Below are 23548 nucleotides of genomic sequence, written 5' to 3'. Positions count from 1 at the left end.
TGTGTGTGTGTGCGCACGTGTGTGTGTGTGCGTACGAGCGTACGTATGTGCGCGCGTGCACATATGAGTGACGGGAGGTTAATGGTGCCAGCTGTCATCTTTCACTAGTGCTAACTAGCTGCTAATCTCTCTCTCAGTTCCACAATGAAGACATTGATTCCCACAGACCAACCGCCAACCCATCTGCCACAATAGTCAATTAAACTTGAGGGAAGAGGGTGAGAGAGACTGAAACATAAGAGGTGGACATGGAAAAACAGGAGATGAATTTTGAATGGGAGATTGTGTGATGAGTGACATTATTTCTTTGGTATTATGTTTGTGTGTGTGCACTTGCATGCTTTTGTGTCTGCATGCCACTTACAAATATGGCCTGTACTATCCATCTGCCACACCATGTTATGGTTCCCAGAGGATATGCTGTTGGGTGTGACATTGTTTGAGATTTAAGCATGTTAGACACAGAGATGTAGACGTATGACATCATTGGGATTGTGCGTCTTCAGTAAGACACAAGAACTCATCTCAGGGTTTGAATCTAATGACTATTTTCTTAGCCAATTTTTTCCCTTAAATTACATATTCAGAATTTATATTAGAATGACACGAGACCTGATGCTTTCTAAGACATTGTCTGGCAAGTTTATAAGAATTGCACTTGACATATAATAACCTGTAAAAAGTCATTTTAAAATGTCAGCTTAATTGTGTATACAGGCTCTGCTGAAGTTACAAAGAAAGATGACAGGACAGAGGGGTCGTTTTATAAGTGCACTGTGCCTTTGAACAAAACTCAAGACAGTTATGAAACAGAGAACAACTCATTATGCCCATTATTGTCTTTTGTTAAATATATAAATAGGCATACACCATGCCAGAGTTGCCGTGCCTGAGGCCTCTGGAGCCCAGATGTCTGCTTGGCCAGGGAGTTCCCCCTCGAGTTAATGGGCAGATATTTGGCATTCTACACTGAAGTTTTATTTTGGTGTAATGTAGGTGAGATAGAGAGCATTTTCTGCCATTTACTGTGCAAGATATCAAAGTTATTTCTCCATACAGAATGAGGTTTAATTAATTTTATGATGATCAATTTGAGTCGAAGCCTTAAATGTGTTTGTTATTTTTTACATATAGAAGTAGGGCTGCACAATATGATAAAAAAAAATGTCATATTGCAAGTATTTTGACTGAAATTACAATATGCAACACGATTAGTGGGAATTATCTTTTTGCTTCACAATTTTCATCTTAACTGGAAAAAACACTTTTGCTTTTGTTTTCTCACACATTTTGCCTTTTTCAAAAATTGCAATTTGATTCTTGTTCTGCGATTTGGATATTGCACTTGGACATATGAAGATAATATTGCGATTAGTTGTACAGGCCTATATAGAAGCATCCCCAGTCTTTAAAATCTTGAGTCTTTGTGAATTACATAAAAAATGAAAATACCTCTGTAGTTGATCAAGCTAATTTGTATTTATTTATTCATTTGGAATCTACAGTATATCCCAGAATTGTTAATTCAAGGCAGGAATTTATAATGGTATGTGTGGGTGACATGTCACAGTACGAAAAGCACCAGTGTAAATAATAATATAAATGCTGGCTGAATTTCATTGATCAGTTTCAGGGTCCCCGTATTGGCTCACTGTCACACTGTCATGACTTAATGGGACGCTTGAAGCAGCCATTAATGTTATTTGTAATCTGTGGTTTTCTATGACAAGTCAAAATTTTTGCTATGAAAAGGGCCTTTCGTGTTGTATTATATTTGCATACACTGTATGTTATAATAATATCTTATGTGGGTTTACATGATCATTTTTATTTTTAGAAAAACTACACAGCAGAAGAGTGGTCTGTGCTTACATTATACCTCATGGAGTTTGTCCAGACAATTCCAACACATTTTCATTTGGATCCTGGAGTGAAAATGATCAGAGATCCCCTGGTCTAACAGTCAGTTGGGCTACAAAAGAGCACACTGTTTGTAAAGCAAATAGAAAGCGGCCCTAGCTCCGAATGAAGGGATCTAGAGCTGTCAATCACTATGCTTACGTGTCCACTACAAAAGCAGGTTATTGAGAGAAATCAGGTGCATTTACATTCCATGCACTGCAATGACATGATGACTAAACCCACCTTTGCATGCAGCTGATTAGTAATTACATTTCTTCCTGAGTGACGCACACATTTTTAAAGCAATGCTAACATTTTAAATGCATTAGCGATACAAGAAACTGCAACCTAAGGATTTTTTTCTTTTGCTACTGCAGCATTCAGACTGATGGCACAGAGATTGCATAAATTTTCCGTGCAAAAAATTGGGTAGTAACCTCAATACTGAAGTGCATGTAAACACAGTGAAGCATTCTCTCGTCACTCAGCAGGATTCTAGTTACATGCACAAGTAGCCATTTGAAAATTATGTGATGCTAGTATGTATATTTGGAGGAATATGATGTCCCATTTCTCTCTTTAGGTTATTCACTTATATTTGTTTTTTGGTGTGGACAAAAAGCTTTTGAACTGTTTTTTAAAATGTATACAATATATATACAATATACAATAGCAGGAATTGACATTAAATCGTGGAGTTTGACAGTCACAATCTATGGTTTCTCCACTGAAGTTTCTCTCATCATGTTGAATAATGTCTAATATTTGGCAGTAGTCCAGTGGTTAAGACATATGACCTTTCGTGGGCCCCTTGCAGGGCTCAATGATAAGGCTGTCCCGCTGGCCTGGGGCGAGTAAAATGCCATGGCAGGCAAGTAAATCTGAAAAGTCACTGGCTAAGTGGTTAAAAAAGACTTGTTCAGTCATTAAAAGAATTGCCTGGTGATTGTTCAAAAAGCAACAGTGCAAGGGAATGTGATGAACTAAAAGTTATGCAGTTAGATACTTAATCACTTTTCTTATCTCACAAGACCAACCTTGTTTTTTTATTTATTTATTTTTATCTCTTGCCAGTAGTAAGTTATACTTGCCAACAATGGTATCAAAATATCCACATTTACTTAATTTTCTTTACAGAAATTAAAATGTCACCTTTTTCACTTTATATGTTGATCATAATGAGAGCAAACTTTTATTAATTGAACTGTTGTTAGGACATGGAAGACTTTGCTGATATTTATGGGTTCTAGAGGTAGATGATAGCAAAACATAGATTCATCTGTGAAAGTCTCAGAAAAACAGGAGGGAAGGAGGAACAAAAAAATGTGTGGGGCAGTTGAACAGAAAGAGAATGTCAAAGGCTATGCAGAGGGAAATACTCACAGAGTGACAGGTTGTGTAAAGTCTTTAGACCCTACTGTCTCCGGTGTTTGTGTTCTTCTCACTATGGGGTCCTGTCCTTCAAAATGCAACTGCTCTGCTTAAGGGCCACCCTGGGGCCACCAGGTCCCCACAACAGAGAGAGTTTGTGTGTGCCAAATCTGGAGAGTTTGATGCTTGTTGTGCTTAAGTGTGGTCTCTTGTGTTTTTCTTTTTCTTTGTGTGTGTGTGAATACGACAGAGAGAATTAGCTTTTATAGAGGTGTGTCTTTGTGAGTGTGTGATGGCTTGGTTGTGTGTGTGTGTGTGTGTGTGTGTGTGTGTGTGTGTGTGTGTGTGTGTGTGTGTGTGTGTTCATGTTCTGTGCATCTGAAGAGGCTGATTAGCCTATTCACTCTGGCAGAGACAGACAGGTCCTCATTCAGTTTAAAAGTTCCTGTTTATTTCGCTTGAACTCTTGATTATCCTTCTTATTTCTACAGAGTCTATTGAAGCCGTGAGTCCAAATGAAGCAATCATTTATTTATGCACAGAACAAAAGCGCTGCCTGGTGCTATTTTTTGGCAGACTGTTCCCATCAGCATAGCTGCTACCGCTGTTTATCCAGCCTCACAAAGCCAAGTAAAGAGAGATTTGAGGAAAGACTGGAGAGATTTGCAATTGCTCAAATACTGCTCTGTAACCTTGTATAACATTGTACTACAGGTTTCCATGAAAATATGATGTAGTGGTGTATGCCACTAGAATTCCTCAACCCAATAACATCCATATTAGTGTGGTGGGAGAATGTACAGTTGCATGCATCATCAGCATGGTTCAGATGTAACTGCAGCAGGTCAGAAAACCCCACAAAACACAAATAACATCTATTCTGTACGAATTTCCTCCTTAAACCTTTTCTGTCATCATTTTCAGAATATTTACAAGGATTAAATCAAACAGTTCTCTTAGATAATTACAGCTCTGTCCATTATTTAGCCAATTAATAGATTAGGTTGTTGACACCAGTAAATGTTTGGCATTTTGCCTTTATTAGATAGTAATATTGTAAAATATGGACAAGAGGGATGCATGACATGCAATAAACATTTCTGTCCTGATTTAGTTTTTGAATTATTGTTTATCTTTTCTATAAATTTCTATGATAAATCACCTTTTCAACTGATCATTTCAGCACTTAAGTATAGCATGGAGTTTGTTAAAGGTGTTGTTCTACATTACCTGTTCATTCACACACTTGTTCAACCCTTTGTAATCATGTCCCTCCATCTTACTTCTGCTCCCATTCCGATATCACTGATGTATTGATGATTTAGTCCATCTTTGTCTTTGATTTATTTTTATATTTATGTTGTCCATCTGGTTTTCATTCCTTCCAGACTTTCCAGATGTTTGTATCACATCTAGCTTGGGTTCCTATGTATGCCTACATGTGTGACGTGTAGTATGGAATCTGTGTGCTGCTGTTATCGAGCCCTGCATTGTTCATCTCTGATAAAACACATAAATATAGGTTATCCATGTCTTATGTTCTTAATCTGAACCCATGACCCAGCCTGGGAACTGTGTGTGTGTGTGTGTGTGTGTGTGTGTGTATGTGTGTGTGTGTATACGTCTGGTGATTGATGTTTAACTCTCATTGTTAAGCCCAACTTCACACTAACACACACATACACACATCATTGATCCCCTTGTCACGCAAAGCTACTCAACACTAGGCAGCTCTAACATTTTCAGCATACTGCAGGTCAGGACCAACGTTAGCATTAAGAGCTCTACTGCTACTAATTGTGCACTTACAAACTCTCGCAAAATAGCACACATACAGTCGCATGGATTTTTAAACTGTTCAAATCATCAGTGCCAGCAGAGTACAGTGAGACTGCATTCTCAAACATTACAACTTACATGTTTTGTTTGTTTTTAGAAAATAAGGTTGCATGTATTGCTGTCTCTGACAACAGCCCACCCTGCATTGTAATACAGAGTAATTATATTCTGCGTCATCAGATCAGATGGAAGCAATTTCTCCTTAGTTTGGTAAAAGGGAACAATATGCTCACTGTTCACCACACATGAGTAGCATTTGTGCTTTTGTGAATCTATTTCCTATCACTTCCTCCCAACACAATTTATGTACATCTGTACATAGAATGAAAGTAGGAGGGGGGAAGGAACAAAAAATGTGTAGGGCAGTTGAACAGAACGAGAATGTCAAAGACTATGCAGAGGGAAATACTGTCAGAGTGAGCAGTTGTGTAAAGTTATTAGACACTACTGTCTCCGGTGTTTGTGTTTCTCTCACTATGGGGTCCTGTCCTTCAAAATGAGACTGCTTAAGAAGGGCCTCCATGGGGCCACCAGGTCCCCACCCCACACAGAGAGAGCTATATTCACTGTTTACCAGGCACAAGTAGCTCTACTGCATGAAGTACATTTATGCTTGTGTAAATCTAGTTCCTATCGATTTCTCCTAACACTGGCCTAACTCCAGCCCCCCACTCAGTCCAAGTTACTCTTCAGCTTCAAGAATCTGTTTTTATGCACTTCTGTACATGGAATGAAACAAAAAACAGGAGGGAGAACGGGACAAAAAAATGAACATTGATGGGTCTGCTCTGTGATCAATGTGGCTGCACCTTTTATATTATTATTATTGCTGTGCCTTTTGTGATTATTATCTTTATTAACATCTAAATTAGGTAGAATAAACCCATTGGGCAAAGAATCAGCATGTAATCCATTTTCCTCCTGAGTGATGAGGTTAATGTTGTAGACACAGAAGATTCACTAAACAGATGGCATAATAACAGAGGAGATGAACAGAGATGGTCAGAATATACAGTTACAAAGCTGATGTTTTGATTTGGGTCTCCATTAATCTAGATGTGGTAATTTCACTTTGAGAAAGGATATCCAGCAGAAAACTTAATTCATCATGTGAATGAATTTGTACAAAGTTTTGTATGCTTTGCAAGCTCAATACAAACCAGTTTTATTAAAAGAATGTATTGACAAAATTGTGCATTAATAGTGTCATGTTTAATGTTTCTGTATGCATTGATTTGCAAAATACTAATTCTTGATCCCTCAGATGCTAGAATTATTTTTGTCTGACTGTAACAGAGCATATATGTAAGTGGTAAGCAGATGGATATTCACAGGCGGTTTGGAGGGTGTTAGGATGTGTGTGGGTAATTCAGCTCCATTGTCACACTCTTGGCTCTCCATCTACATCTCTATCATTTCATTTGACCCTCTCTCTAACACTTCTCAGTTTCTTTTACTCTCACTTTCACACTCTCTCTTTGTCACTCCTTGTGTGAGCTTGTTAGCTATACTTTTTGGATGGTTTCACCCATTAAAGGAGTCCTGCCACAATGTGCTTATGGGTACCATGTGTGTGCCTGTGCACACGCATGTGTTCTTTCCTGTTATCCTCAATGAGACCTGTTCATGTGAGAGCTACCACATCACCTGTTGCCATGGTAGTTAAATAGGCAGAGAAGGAAGGGGAGGAATGGAGGGAGACAGACAGGCGAGGGAGGGGAGGGAAATTGGATGATGAGTGCATGTTCTGACCTAAACCAAGGAGAGGAGAAGAAGGAAAGGACTGGTAATGAAAGTCTCGCAGAAGAAATAGAAGATACATACTAGTCATTGCTCTCAAGTGCCGTTTGTCTTGGAAGACAAGAAGAGTGATAGAAAGTCTGCACAGTCTGTGATATTTGCAGTTAACGCTGTGTAGAAACATGGTGTCGTTGAATAATATGTCTCTCCACCCACACCAGTGAAAAGACAGGCTCCCATTGTATTTAATATTAGGCGTGAAGTTGAGGAATACAGCAGCCCAGAAAAGTCAACCCAGAATTTTTGCTTTGTTCATTGTTGTCTGGCAACAGCAGACATGATTTAACTGCATGGAGAAGGATTTCAGATAATTGTAAATTGTATCATTGATGATTGGCAGTGCTCCTCTTAACGTAGATAATAATTTAAACCTTTCCCCCACTTGATTGGATTATTAATCAACTACTAAATTAACTGCCAACCCTTTTGATTATCAGTTAATCAATTTCAGTAATTTTTAAAGAAAAGTCAAAACTTTAGGATTTCAGCTCATTATATGTATGTATGTATGTATATATATACTCCTCTCTGACAGTAAACTGAATATCTTTGAGTTGTGGACAGAGCAAGATATTTGTGGATGTTCTTTTGAGCTTTTGGAAACACTGATCCACATTTTTCAACATTTCCTGACATTTTATTGACCAAACAACTAATTGATTAATTAAGAAAATAATTGACAGATTTATCGATAATGAAAGTAATCATTACTTGCAGCTTTCATTTAGACCATCTTCCTAAAAACTTCTTCCTTGAACCATCCCAGTCTGAGCTTCATACCAAGTTGCCATCATGTTTGATTTCATTCATTCAATCTGTCATTGTCTTCATGTTAGCTGATGTCTTGTTGATTAATGAACAGTGTGTTTTCTTTTGATGTAACCAGTCAGTAGCCAGTGATTTATCCACCCCACCAATGGTTTAGTTTCATTTGCCACAGAAGTGATTGCTTGGAACAGTTAATTAGACATTTTCAAGTTGATCAAAGAAATATGTCAACTTTGAGTGGTTATTTTTGTCTTAGAACAGTTTGGATAACAGCATTGATCTCATTGATGCTCATCACCATTTTAGTCTTGCTATTTTACATGAATGTAGCTACTGTAGCTAACTGGTCAATTGTAGCCCTAACCATGGAATATATAGCCATCACAGGGGCATAACACCAGACCTATTTGAATCATTGAACAATGGTGGTTCTTGGGGCACCCCTATAGCTCAGTTGGTAGAGCGTGCGCTTCATGTACTGTGGCTATTAGTCCTCTGCAGCAGCCGCCAGTTTGACTCTGCAGCCCATTTTCTACGAGTCATCCCCCTTCTCTCTACCCACCTTCCTGTCGTATCTTCAGCTGTCACTATCAAAATGAAGGCAAAAGCCCAAAAAATAATCTTTAAAAAAGGAAAAAACAATAATTGTGGTTCAGAGGTCTGGAAGCAAACTAAAACATACACCAAAATCAGTAGATACACTGGTGGCAAAAATGGGCCATTCATACTTCATTTTATATCAATACTTGAGATTCAGTTGTTAAGAAGATTCAAGAGTTTAGAGAAGCAGCAGATCATTTTATCATTGAAATGTTTGCTGATTGGGCTGGTAAATATCTAAATAGGCCAAAACTTTTCTTAATTTTCCACTTACATCTCATAGAAAAAACTGAATCTTGTGAGATCTAGTCTTGCTCCATAGAGCTAGAAACAGTAAATTTATGTGCATGTTCAAGAAAAGAAAAAATATGAAGAGATAACCCACAAAAATGACTATAATGCAAGGGGAAAATGTTCAAATGGATGAATCTGATCAAATGATAAAACAAGGGGAAGCAAATTGTGAATAAGATAAAACTATGTTGATAGGTTGTACAAGATTTCTTAGCAGAGAAACTGAATAAATTTGAAAATGTAGGAGCATGATGAGATAAAAGAGAAGTTGTGTGACTGAAAAGAAACAGGATGAGGACAAGACAGTGGAGAAAAGGTGCACTGGGTTGAAAATGTGAAGAAGAGAACAGAGGAGAGATGGAGTATGCTGATGGTGTTGCTAAATAGTTTTTTTAAACATGAAATGACAGGATAAAAGAGAAGAGAATGTCGATGAATACTGATGTTGGGGGAAAAAAAAAGAGAAGTAGAAGTGGAGGAGGAGGACAAGTGCATGTCAGCTTAATTGCCAGGAGTAAGTGGGAGGCAAGGAAAATAAGAGATGAATGCAGGAGAAAGCAGATAGGAGGAGAGGAGGAGGGGAAGTGAACGTGAAGGGGAATGCCATTAACGGCTTTGTCTAGTCCTCCCGACTGAACGATGGATGGACACGGATAAACAGACAAATGAATGAAAGATGGAGAGAGTGTGAGAGAAGGGTGCCCCTTTCTTAACTGTCTTTTCAGAGATTAGGGAGGAGAGCATCGCGGTCTGTTCAGTTCATCTATTCATGGCCAACGCCTGTCTCTCTCACGAGCATGTGAGAGGAGAGAAGAGGCAGGCACATAGCCAACGAGGAGTGTGTGTGTTGTGGTGTGAATTTGTCTATGAACACATTGATCATGTGAGCATTATGGAGCGAGAAAGAAGAAAATGTTGCTTGAGATTGAATCTAACCAGTAAAAGTGGAGAAGAGAGAGGAAGCCGTGAGAAAACAATAGTACGCTTGGAGAATAAAATAGAGAATAGGATGTAAGCTGGTGCAAGCGGAGGGAGAGGGGGATGGAGTGATCATGTAATTGCTACGTGATTATGAACTGATGCACTTCTCTTACACTGTAGAGAGAGTGTGTGTGTAATTGGCTCTAATGTATATATGCAATAAGGAATAGTGCTGCTGATAGTTTGAGTGCAAGGGGGGAAATATTGAGTAGCTGTAGAGAGGCAGAAGGAAATAGGAATATTATAGTTTCTGCAGAAAGACAGAGAGAAATGTAGGATCTAGTTGTGTAGTTGGTAGAGAGGGAATGTTGCTTGCAAATGGAGATAGAGCTGATGCGGTCTGACAGCCTTTGTACTGCAGGGCCCGATCCTCTGATTTAAGAGCGAGTTATGGTTTGCAATAAGAAGAGGGACTAAGAAGAAAAATGGATGGAGATCTTGAGAGGTCAATGTAGCCATATGGACTTTGGCAATGTTTAGTAGCAAAAATCCAGAATTTTTCTCGTCCAAATCCATCCTTATCTTTCAGGAAGAGGTGCAAGAAATGACACATTGCATCTATCAGTACATTAAAAGATCAACATCTGTGTCCTTTTAATTTTCAGGTTCAAAGAATTGAGGTTAGTATTTGTTACCTGATAGACTAGACTCAGTGCACACAAAATTTTCATAAAAAACACCTATTAGCAAATCATGCAGGCAACCAGTTTCTTACCAGTGTGTTTTATGGCAGTTTAGATTATCTGATTGCTATTTGAGTGGTTTTGTGCATTATGATTGAGGGCTAAAAGCAAGAGTAGATCAGAGTGGAGCAAATGGGCCTAATGGCAAGGCATAGCTACCAAATGGAGTTTGGGTGTTTGTTTTTGTCTTTTATAACTAAAGAATAAATGAAAACTTGGGTGAGTAAGACTCGGTTTAGCTCACCATTAGACAGTAACCCTACCAAAGAGCAATTGTAAACATACTAGCATAAAGTCGATGAAAATCACTGATTAGCCTCACAGAGGCAAAAACAGCATCCCTACTTGTGAAAATACAGGACCAACTTTGGTCAAAAACTTGGGATTTTTTTGAAGCAGGCACTTGTTGCCAGTTCAAGGGCTGTTTCTTTGGAGGCTTAGACCAACAGCCTGTCACCTTGATCTGACAACACAAAGCTGGTGACAGTTTCAGTGTGTGTGTGCGTGCATGTGTGTGTGTTTGTCCGTTTAGGTTCTCACACTCTAAACACTCCTTCCAATCCATTTGACTCTCTAATCCACGGAGGAAACTTTTCTCCATTCCACTCCAGTTTTTCTTCTCCCCCCCACACACACACACAATGTGCAGAGTTGGCTAACTGGATTTTCTACAACCGTTTTAAGCTCTAAACCACACACACACACACACACACACACACACACACACACACCACCCAGTAGCTAAACAGACTATGTAAAGATATTACACATGCTCAAAAATCTATAAAACCTATACTTTTTCCTGTTTTGGATCTGAGTACCAATCAGTACAACCCCTCAAAGAGAAGGGTGGGAGGAAAGGAAGGGAGAGAGAGGGGAAGAGTAAATGGAAAAAGAGGAGGAATGGGGCAATAAAAAATGTAATTAGTTTAAGAGTTGGAGCTGTTATACTCTTGTGTTGTTAGCAGTGCCATCCATGTATTTTGTGTTAACGTTAAAGTTGTGTATTTAGTAAATTATAACATTTTATGTCATGGGATTGTGAAGGTCAACTTTTAATTTAAACTAGGGATGCACAATTAATCACAGTATTATTGAAATCGCAATGTGTCCAATCACAGAGCCCTGCAATTATTTAATAAAGGAAAAATGTGTGACAAAACGGCATTATACTGAAGTACTGTAGTGATACAGGGATGCTCTGGCCAACAAATCTTGTTCTCCCACTAGCAACAGTGTTGATTGATTTCAGCTTTGCTCAGCATTCTCAAGCTATCAGGTGAGCTGATGACTGCAGTTTACGTACTGTGCAATAGGGCTCTGTCATATTACCACCATGATACTAATTTTAATCCCCAACACACCCACTGGACAGGACAGTTCTGAAGAAAATGCTTTATTCACTCAGAAAAGCATTGCAAGTTTTCAAATGTTTTCACTTCCAACACACCCTGTACTTTTTTTGTACTGCTTTTTGTGCTACCAATTTACAGCAGTTATTGGTATTTACATGTAATTGCTTGCATTCCGTGACTGTTAATCATATGCCTCTTTCTTTCTGTCTGTCTTTCTTTCCGTTTTTTCTTTGTTAGTTTTTTTACTTGAAGTTTTTTTTCTCGTATTTCTTTCTCTCTCCCTCCCCCTGGGTTTCTTTGGAGAGAGGGAGTAAAAAGAAAGAAACTTAATCCCTCTATTGAATGAGAGGTGGACCAGTCAGGGGCTTTTTTTTCTCATTTTCCTCTGTGTCAAAAAAACCACCCTGCTTCTCATTCCTCTTCACAATCTCAGTGCTCACAATTTCTTGACCTACTAACACACACACACACACACACACACACACACTATATATATATATATACATATATATATATATATATATATATATATATATATATATATATACTCACATACATATATATGTATACACACAGTACTGTGCAAAATATAAATTTATAATATATATATGTATATATATGTATGTGTGTGTGTGTGTGTGTGTGTATACATACATACATACATACATACATACATACATACATACATACATACATACATACATACATACATAATTAGGTAGCCTACTTGTATTTTCTGGATAGATGTTTAGTAGGTACCAAATGGAAATGTCTATCTATCAGTCTCTATCACTCTCAATATTGTTTAGTTAAAATGTCCAAGTTACTTAAGATATATGCAGTATTTGTATTAAATATGTTTCTTAAGGTTGTAATAGGAAAACCCTCTCCTATTATACCATTGCAGTGGCACAGTTAATGAAGTATAAGCAGTTGAGTCTACTAACAGCAATCATGTTGCAATTGGGGCACTCATGACGGATGAATTTGTGAATGTTTGATTGAAATGTTTCTCACAAATATAGCTGCCAAATGGCTGAGGTCAAGCCGCCATTCATACCATTTTAAAGCTATGTGGGGGGCGAATGTCAAGTTGGGGCATTGCATGATGGATGGCATTTTAGTAGCATGCAGTTTTTATGATGACCTTGTGATAATGTTTCCTTGTTTCTGCATTATTTAGATTTATTTCAGCTACACATTTTAACTGTACTTTTTAGTTCTAACTTTCTATCACATAGTTTCGACATGAGTTTTAGTTTAACAGTAAGTGTTGTCCACAGCCCCTGAGTTTCCCATCAGGTGCTGTGAATTGTTGGAATCATGATTTTGTTGAATAAAGTACATGAAACAGAAAAGCTGCAAAATAGGGCTTGCCATTTGAACTCACATTTACACTTGATTTAAAGCAGCAACTTGTTACCATGTAACATCTCTTTAAGTGTATGTTTTTGCTGTGTTTGTGACCTGACACAAAAATCTGGCAATCAATTACGTCAGTACATTTGTTTTCAAAATGTTAACAAATATTGAAAGGGTTACAATGGTGGTACATTGAATGCAACATTCATTATTTTGCACTATCAGTCATAAGTTTTGGTCACACAGGGATGGAAGGTGTCAGTCCATGCTTGTGCTGGTACAGAAACAAAACAGTTTTAAATTACACATTTCTCAGCAAATTTATTTGCTTGGTCACTTCAGTGCCTTGTAAATTTTGTAATAGCTGCCAAATAAAGAGGCTCTGTTTGGTGATACATACATGGTTAAGACCATTCACAAGAGATAGAACTAGCAGAGATTAATTGCAGGAAGCTGATACACTACAATTCCTCTGTCTCGCATGTCCTCTTCTCCCTTTCCTTATCTCTTTCTTCTACATCTTTTAGTAGCAGTCTGCACCCTCAGGCGAGGTTTTTGTGCTTTTATGCTTTCCTTTCCCTGCTCTTCCATCACAACTAACTACAAAATGCTAGACAATTCACTCTGGTCATCCTCCATAGAAAGCTGATCACCACCCCCCTCCCCTCTCGTTGGGTGGCACAGTTAGACCACTTAATATCAATATTCTCTTTGCGGCAGGAGATGGGGGGCAATTGCCCTGACTGTCAGAATAATTGCACACAGATATCTGCACACATGCGTTGACTTGTACATGCACACTGGCCTTGCACACTCACACACCAGAAAACGCAATAACTGGGACATACTTACACAGAATACAAGAACAATGACACACACATGCACAAACGTGCAACCCCACATGCACGGGAGAAATGGGCAGAATTGGGACACACAAAATGGAAGTCACACACATATTCGCTGCAGAGTTAGAATGAGGAGACATGAAGAAAAGCTCCATTCTACAGTGTCAGTGAGACACACTCATGCAGAAAGCAACAACCACTTAGTTAAGTGTGGCCTCCGGCTCATACCAAAAGTAAGAGAGAGAGATATAGAGGTGAACAGACAGGGACAGAGATTATTTTATCAGACTTTCACATTCTAATTGATATGAAAAAACTCTTCGCTTCAGATACATGATTACATTACACCCAAGTTTTACATTACATACAGTGATTTCATTGGTATTGCTGTGTCTTAATTGCACTCATACTGATACTACACCATGGAGTGTTTAATCCAAGGCATTGATGTAACTGAAACAATGTCACAATCATATAGGCATGCTTAATATTTGTTGTCATTGGCGTATACGCTCCATGGAAACTTTATTAGCAATGCCTGCACAAGTCTACCTTCATATTTATAATGTTTAGTTTTTATTTACATTGTTAGAAATGTGTAAACTCCCTACATAGTTTCAGGTATGAATATAAAACACATTTGATAGGATTGGTAAGCAATGTAGCCAGCCTTTACCTTAGGATTTCTCCTCCTCTTAGAATGTTCTAGATCAGTTCTATAATCAATATAGCAACATAACATCTTCTCCTCTCATTAAACTGAAATCCCATGAAATTCAGTCAGAAATTAACCAATAACTGATTTTGTATCTTCCAAATTGAGAGCTGAAAGAAGAGAGAATGACAGACTTATTTTGTGAATATAGCACATAACTCAGTAATTTGTTATTCTGTCTGCACATAATACAATTAATCGTGTATCCACATCTACAGGGTTTAGATTAGTCCATGTGGAAGCTCATGTGGTTCTTTCACTGTCCCTACACAGTGAAACTTGCGTGATCACACACTAGGAAAAAAAAGGCATGGGTTGTAACGTGTGAATTATTGAATGAAGCTGAGTGGTCTGTGTGTCTGTGTGTCTATGTGTGAGATACTCAAAACTATGTCACACAGTTCATGCACCACTGCACCCATTTACTGGTGGAACATCTCTCCAATGTGCAGATCTAGAACAGAGCGATTGAGAACGATCAAAACATACTCACAAGGCCCAACTCCACACAGAAACATGCGTAACACACACACACACGCTCACTGATGCATGGGTATTTGCATGAATGCACTTAAATAGTCTATAAGCATATACTGTAGCTTTTGTTGTGAGCAATCAATGTAAGTGCACTGTTTTGTGTCACATGTACACATATTTTACACATACACACAATACAGTGTCGTGTGTGATCAAGCAAAGTGTTTTGTTTCATTGCTGTAGTCTAGATTCATGGCTGTCATGGCTGTGCTCTGATTACTCTGTTATCTCATGTGAAAGCTGCATTGAAAACTCAGCTTTATTGTGGCCAGATGATATGAACTTTTAGTTGAATAGATGCAGGTCACTTTGCACACATAAGCAACAGCACACACAATGTTGCTGCAGTTTTGGATGTATGAGCACATTATTATATATGTTTAAGAATTCAAGGTAATTATCATTATACAACACAACCACGCTATTAGTTTTGTAGTTCTTTAATAGTATACACATATATACAGATAATTTAATTCTCAATGTAATGGGATTAAAATATAAAACAAAATAAATACATATGTATGTATCTGTATATATGTGTGTGTGTGTATATTTATGTACACACACACACACACACACACACACACACACACACACACACACACACACAACTAGGAAATGATTCTGTAGTGATTTTTTTTAATTTGCATCAGGTTTAATGTACACAGCACCATCAAGGTGGTGATAACAATAGGATTGGCGTTCTCACACTGAAAAGTTAAACATCTGGGAAAGGTTGTCCATCAACTTTGACTTTGTTTTTACATTGATGATGCTTGATACCCAAACACAGAGTGTTGCATCCTGTCGGCTTGTGTGATCCACCCCTCAGGTGCAACAGCCTGATCCAAGATGTTGTGAAGCAGGTCTCTTTGTGAGGGCACAAACAGTCTCTGGTTTCCTGATGTTTGGCCAGCCTAAATCTCATTTCAACCATTTCAGTTTCCTGATCAGACATTATCCAGGAACATCCTTATGTCCCAGTTGTAGCGTTGCTCTTGTTTCCACTCTCCTCCTGTGGTGGAGATGGCTGATGGCTTGTCTGAAAGATGCTGACTGCATTTGTTGATCCACTCAGGGTCTGATGCTCTTAATTCAACACACTTAATTTAATACCTACGAGTATATCTATGTCATAGGTGATGTGTTTTTCAGCACAACTTTGAAGGGGCTACTGGCCAGCTGCATCTACATGTGCAGCCATTGCCATAGCAACATCAAGGTGTCTAAGCAGTTCAGTTGTTAAATCTAAATTGAAAGTCTTTTGTAAATAAGTTTAAAGTAGTTTCCCACCAACCAATCCGATCTCTATCTGTTGTAAAATAAAGGCTAGTAGCACTCTTTTCATGTGAAGCTCACAAACAAGTCTGTGAGAGAAAAAGAGTGAAATCAGAGATACTGAGATAACTATCTTTGTACACATTAACAAATCTCAGGACGTATTATAAAATGTTCTATTGTGCATTTTGTGTACTGAAGGTCTGATTTAATGTCTGCAGAACATAGGTTTGTTTTTGTGTTTTTTTTAAATAAATCAATGAATAATTTACCTGTCAACATGAGTGGAAGTAGCCACCAGCTAACTGCTGACCTGACAATTGATCATTGTCTTTGTATTGTTTGTTTTTATAGAATAGAATAATGAGCTCACACACTAGTGTTGTCAGAAATATAGAAATATTGATATTGAATAGTCCATTACCAGCTGTACTTTCTCACTCTCTCCTCTCTATGCTCTCCATGACAGTGATTGACACACGCTGCTGCAGTGCCCTCAAAGTCCCGCCTAGGGCTGGGCAGTATAATGATATTATATTGTATTGTGATATGAGACTAGATATCGTTATATAGTGATATGTCAGAAGTGTTGTCTTTTCTTGGTTTAAAAGCCTGCATTACAGTTAATTTATATCATTTTTAGAATTTAACAGTGTCCAGCTGATCTATTATTTACCTTTACTCACTTAGGCATTTTATCCACATTACCGATGATTATTTATAAAACAGTCTTACATTTTGTGAAAGCACCAATAGTCATTCCTGTAATATTTTTGCAATATAAAACAAGAAACTTATTTTATCCACTCTTCCACTCTTTGGAGTACACAACATATTAGTCACAACTTACACGATCAATAATTATCGATATCGACTGATATGAAACTTCACTATTGTTTTTCAGCTATATCTCCCAGGCCTAGTCCCGCCTCCTCTCTCTTACTCACAGTGCTGTTTTCTTCTCATCACTTGTCACATTTGCTCCTGTTGAAGGTACATTATAGCCTTGTTATATTTAAATTTAAAATTTTATGCCAAAATGTTGAGTTTTTCCCTGTGGGAAAATAATATTGAGTACCAATATTTTTCAAAGTATTAGGTATAGGAATTAGAAATTCCACTACACACTACAGTAGAATATTTGTTCAGGCAGGGGTATGTCTGCAGTGGCTGTTAAAGGAAGCACTAAGGTGCCCTTGGTCTTTCCATCACTCACATTTCTGTGGTCATTCTGGGGATTTGAGCCAGCAGCCTGAAGGTCACACGACTGAGTCTTTAACCTTTACACCACCACTACAGCAAACAGAATCTATAATGTGTGGATATCCCTGCTGTTTGTTTGCTTAGTGTATTGACACACGGGGTGTGTGGCTCAACCTTCAGTGGTCTGTCTTTGCTGTCCCCTACTTCAAAGGGATGTTTGGTAATATGACTGCTGCTATACATATTTCATGAGCTTCTAAATATTGATGGAATACTGAGTAGTATAAGTTGCAGTGGAGAAGTTAGAACACATTTGTACTCCCCCTGGCACCCCCACATCCTCTTTGATGGCTATTTCAGGTTAAATATGAGCTCCCTTATATGTGCCACTGATAGCAGTTAACTTTTTCCCGAGCCAGTATATGTGAGTGTGTGTGTTAACATCATGTTCACTTCTTCCCGCATGCATGACAGATTAACAACCTTGTCAGGCTGGTTCCCACTGATATTATGATATAACTTCGGAAAGATGAAATGTGTGGGTGTTTGCAAGGCCATTGAGGCCATTGTATGACTAAAGAATGATACATTATATTGCAGCAGCCGATGCTTTCAGCTCATGCCATAGAATTTTGTGGCTTGTTGAAATATAAATAAAAAATGCTGTCTTTGTATTTCTCTCCTCCCATGTCTCCTCTGCAGCCTTTCCATCCCATGGTAAACTTGGTTTGCAGTACTGACCTGAGGATGTTCCTGTGCGCCCTGTACGCCCCAGTGTGCACTGTGTATGGCCAGGTGTCCATGCCATGTCGATCCCTCTGCCAGCGGGCAAAGGATGAGTGTCACAAACTCATGGAGATATTTGGAGTAGCCTGGCCAGATGACATGGAATGCAGCAGGTGTGTATGTGTGTTGCATTTAAAATCAACAAAATACTTGAAAATATAAACAATGTCATCACAAACTGGGTGTTGAAGTCTCTGAGATAATGCAGCTGGTAATACTCTAGTTGTTTTATTTTGAATGTATTCAGTATATTTCCTCAGGACTGAGCCTGCAATATGTGTTTTGCATATACCTCATATCTGCACTGCTCCTGTGCTTGCTGCTTCTCTTTGAACTCATGCCAACGTCTGCCTCACATCAAGTTAAACTAACTTTAAACTTCAGTGTCTTCCCAGCGTCTTGTCAGCTCATCTACATAGAACTCCTTTTCCAGCTCTTGTTGAGATCACTTTTTTGATCCTGCGGTCATCAGCTGTCTTCTTCATATCTGTCATGTATATGTCTATTATACATTCAGGTTACAAGGTGGATTTATTTATCATTTAACAGCTAACAAGATCCATTTTGCTACTTACAAAAACAACTACCTACAAAAATTATACACAGTAGTTTGGTTGAGTAAATAATAGGTCACATAAATAAAAACAAACCAACTATTTTGCGTGTTGAAATGCTGAGGATGAATTAAGTAGTCTCGCAGCCTGAGGGGAGAAGGACCTCTGTATTTAGAAACTACATGATCTGACTCAGTAATTCTTTTCTCAGGTTCCCAGATTGTGATGAGCCCTATCCTCGTCCAGAGGACCTGCTGACAGGCTCTGATCCCACGGACCAGTCATCCATGACTGTCCAGCGAGACTACGGTTTCTGGTGCCCCAGAGAGCTCAAGGTCGACCCAGACCTGGGTTACACATTCATGGGCAGGAAAGACTGTTCTGCCCCGTGCCCCTCGATGTTCTTCAACCAGCAGCAGCTGACCTTCATACGCTACTTCATAGGAGTTGTGTCCATCATCTGTCTGTCTGCAACACTCTTCACCTTCTTGACGTTTCTCATTGATGTTACAAGGTTCAAATGTCTGAGTCTATCAACTTATTGAGTTTTACTTAGTTCCAACAAAGTGGAAAGAAAATTTATTCCCTGTTATTCTATCTTTTTTTTTCTATCCCCTCATTAGGTTTCGATATCCCGAGAGACCAATAATCTTCTACGCTGTGTGTTATGTCATGGTGTCACTGGTTTTCTTTTTGGGATTTCTGCTGGAAGACAGGGTAGCATGCAACGCAGTCAGCCCTGCCCAGTTCAGAGCTTCAACCATAACACAGGGCTCACACAACAAGGTGAGTGCTTAGTTTATTTCTATCTAGTATCACCACAATCATGCATCTCAGAGTAATTTCTTTGCCTTTTAAGAAGCCTGTTTGGTTTATGATGTTTTGAAAAAAAATTCCATTGACATTATAAACTTTCTTCAGACATACGACAAGGAGTTTTTAACTGGTTATGAAACAGTCCCAATTTATTACTGATGCCTCTATATGACCTACATAAGCAAATGAGACATCAGTGCGAAGACTGGATATTTCTATATTGTTAATTGTAATACCTGCCATTGGGTCGGATTCTCTATGAAATCAGATGAAATGAGTCTGTGTTTACATTTTTCCAGGCAAAGTTACAGTGAGTAGTATGTTAGTAAGTTATCGCTTTTTCTCCACAAGGGCTTCCAAAATCAACAAAATATTAAAGTTCCTTATAGCAGCTTTAATGTTTTTTTTATTTTTAGATTCTTTTAATTAATTGTTAGCCAGTTATTCATGCATGATTGATCATAATGAATTTGATGGGTGGTGAAGTAGCAATTTAAAACATTTTTAACATGTGACAACTCAAAATGAAGGTCTTATTAACACCAGAAAATGACTTATTGATCATAAATTCTCTAAATCCCAATGGAAACAAAGCCGTGATTTGCTCCCTCATGATTGATCAGAACTTGCTGCATCCTCTCTTCCAGGTGTGCACGCTGTTTTTCATGGTCCTGTATTTCTTCACAATGGCCGGCAGCGTGTGGTGGGTCATACTGACAATCACTTGGTTCCTGGCTGCCGTGCCTAAATGGGGCAGCGAGGCCATTGAGAAGAAAGCCCTCCTCTTCCACGCTGTTGCCTGGGGGCTCCCAGGGGCCCTGACTGTCACCCTGTTGGCCCTGAACAAAATTGAAGGAGATGGGATCAGTGGAGTGTGTTTCATTGGGCTGTATGACATAGACGCCCTGAGGTGGTTTGTTCTGGCACCGCTCTGCCTCAACGTGGCGGTGAGTGGAGTCAGAAGATAAATGAGTGGGTGGGTGGTTGAAAGAGCTGATGACTAGATGGATGGATGGGTGAACAGATTAATGGGTGGGTGGATGCAATGATACAAGAGTGTATTGTTGGCTGGAGTTATTGAGAAATGGATAAATTAATAAATGGATTGGTGACTGGTTGTGTCAACCATCAAAAAATAATCACACACTTTAATTTAGTATATCTGTCACTGAGTCTAACTTCTCATTCATCTCTCTCATCAGGTGGGTGTCTCACTCCTGTTGGTGGGCATTGTGGCTCTGAACCGGGTGCGTATGGAGATCCCTCTGGAGAAGGAGAACCAAACCAAACTAGTCAAGTTCATGATCCGAATGGGGGTATTCTCTGTGCTCTACTTGGTCCCCTTGTTGACCGTGATTGGATGCTACCTGTACGAACACACCTACCGGAGCATTTGGGAGATAACGTGGATGGCAGAGAACTGCAGGCGTTATCACATCCCCTGCCCATACAAGGTAAGAGAGAGGGATATAACAAAATGTGTCTGTGTGAGACTGTGTAATGTTAATATGCTTGAAAGACAAATTATGTGTCACTAGTTAATAGGAATTGAAAAACAATTGAAAACAAGCAAACAATTTAACCAGATTATCTAAACCACTTTATTTGGTGGTAAAACTAGAAGTGAGTAGTAAATGTCTCTGATCCTTAAAATAATGGGCAAACCTACAAAAAGACACAAATTGTAATAAAAGAAGTAACCCTTTAATGAGCAGTGTGTGTGTTGGCAGTTGCACGTGTGTGTGTGCATGACTAGGTATTTGAGAAGGGGAGGAAGCAGAATGCTGTATGCATCATTAGCTCGGCTAATACAGCTCTCAGTTCCAGCTCTACACAAAGCTGCCATCTCTGTGTTACACTCTGTGTCTCTGTCTCTGTCTTTCACTCTCTGTGCTGGTTCTCACACACTTATTTCTTTCTTTCCATCACCCCACACACACACACACACACACACACACACACACACACACACACACACACACACACACACACACACTCTCTCTCTCTCTCTCTGTGTCTCTCCCAGGGCTTGCTCAGTCATGCTCTGCTGCCTGTACTCTATAACGTCTTTGTAGCGGTTATGAAGAGTGGTGGGATTGTGGTGTTTTATACAGTCTGGTGCTAAATGAATAACCAAATGTGCATAATGCACAACACAAACACACTCCACTGCTCTCTCTCCCATGCAGATGCACAAGTCAACAAGAGCTTTTCCTCAGTTTGTCACTTCATGTTCATTTCATGTTTCCATTTTCCGTGACTCTTAAAGCTGAGTGCTGCTACAGTAGTTTATAATAGAAAAGTGTCAGCTAATTTGTGACTGACAGACTATATGAGAGGGGGTGGAAGCAGGTGCAAGTGCTTATGTTACTTGTTAGTGTGCATGCATGTGTCTGTAGCTGCGTGTGTGAGAGCTCATGAGGGGAGACCCCCTTTATGACCTGTTGTAGCTCTGGAATTTCAATATTGCCATGTGTTATTCAATCTTTACCCTCAGGGGTTTTGCGTGCAAATGTTTGTGTGTAAGAGGGTACAATTTCATGTTTTTGGATAATTGGAGATTCTGTGAGTATTGTTCAACTTCAAGTGACTTTATTTTGTCTGTGTGTATGGATGGCAATTTACTGAAGGCCCGGGGCTTCTTGTTTTATCTCATGACCTGAATTTGAGACATTTAATCTCAGCCTGGGTAAAACAACTAATGCTAATTAATACATACTTATTTTTCTGGGGCCTGATTCTTTCAAAAGCAAGAAACGCCTAAGATAAAATAAAAGTTGTGCAGGGACATGTTGTGAGTGTTAAAATTCTTTGTGAATACCAGGATATCACCTTTATTTTAATGGGAACACCTGTTATACAGATGCAAATTCTTTTACTGCACCACCAACTACATATTGCCAGTCTGATTTTGATTGATTGCAACGACACAGAAAAACACAAAATGTCCATGTTTGTGTATGTTATATAATAGCATATGATCAGTGTCATGGCTTGTTCACCAAAAAACTGGGAAATTTTATGCTTGTTTTGGTGCTGCCTAAAGATCACTCTGTTAACCTCAGCAGTGTGTTAACACAGCAGTTGCTGTGTGCTTGATGGTTTGTTGATTTTATGTTTCAGAGGGATAAAATCATGACTTAGCTCACATTTAAATATACTGTACATGGCTCCCTGAATTTGCTCTCTGTTTACATTTTAAAATTTGATGCAGTTCTTAGTCGTTTCAAAACATCAACTGTGAGTTAGGAGAATTTGGATTCTGTAAAATAAAAGAGTGTCTTTTAACCAAAAATACGTACTATTTATTATGATACTTCTCTCAACCTACAACTGCTGTAAACTCCTACCCTCTGGTGGGAGATACTGTATCCTGCATCCAAGTTTAAGACCATCTGAAGAGAGAGCAGTTGCTGCACATCCCAACTGTAGTTCAGCTGCTGAAGCAGCTGGGTTTTTTCTAGGATTACCTCACCTCTTCTGTCATTCAGATTTACTGACTAGGCTAAAAACACTTGCCAATGCTGGATACTTTTGGTCCACTTAATGTGCAAGTAGTTTAAGAGGTATTCTAAGCAGTTCATGTTTCTTTACTGTGTTACTGTTGACGAAATATTTGTCCTGCACTTAATTTAATGCTAGTCCATTTTCTCTCATGTTTCAGCCTTTAAAATTAATATTTAATATTTCTTTTCTGTTAAGGTGGAGCAGACCAGCCGGCCAGTTATGGTTTTGTTCCTTATTAAATATCTGATGATGCTGGTGGTGGGGATCCCCTCTGTTTTCTGGGTTGGCAGCAAGAAGACTTGTTTTGAATGGGCCAGCTTCCTGCATGGACGCAGACGCAAAGAGTAAGTAG

General features: G+C 38.8%; 1 protein-coding gene across 3 annotated transcripts in view; it reads left to right on the top strand.

The window, feature by feature from the left end:
- The window catches only part of LOC146333091 (frizzled-3-like), a 33363-nt gene that overhangs the window by 5629 nt on the left and 4186 nt on the right, over positions 1–23548 (top strand). For all 3 annotated transcript variants that reach the window (XM_084719268.1, XM_084719254.1, XM_084719262.1), the window contains exons 2-7: positions 18236–18432; positions 19085–19387; positions 19497–19659; positions 20337–20636; positions 20892–21143; positions 23392–23540. In XM_084719268.1, the coding sequence (XP_084575394.1) occupies positions 18236–18432; positions 19085–19387; positions 19497–19659; positions 20337–20636; positions 20892–21143; positions 23392–23540 (1364 nt within the window). The remainder of the gene's footprint in view (positions 1–18235; positions 18433–19084; positions 19388–19496; positions 19660–20336; positions 20637–20891; positions 21144–23391; positions 23541–23548) is intronic.

This window comes from Lutjanus erythropterus, chromosome 1 (genome assembly GCF_056507025.1).
Source record: "Lutjanus erythropterus isolate fLutEry1 chromosome 1, fLutEry1.hap2, whole genome shotgun sequence".
Taxonomy (NCBI): Eukaryota; Metazoa; Chordata; class Actinopteri; order Lutjaniformes; family Lutjanidae; genus Lutjanus; species Lutjanus erythropterus.
Note: the sequence above shows the minus strand (reverse complement) of the source record. Positions and strands in the feature narration are given on the sequence as shown.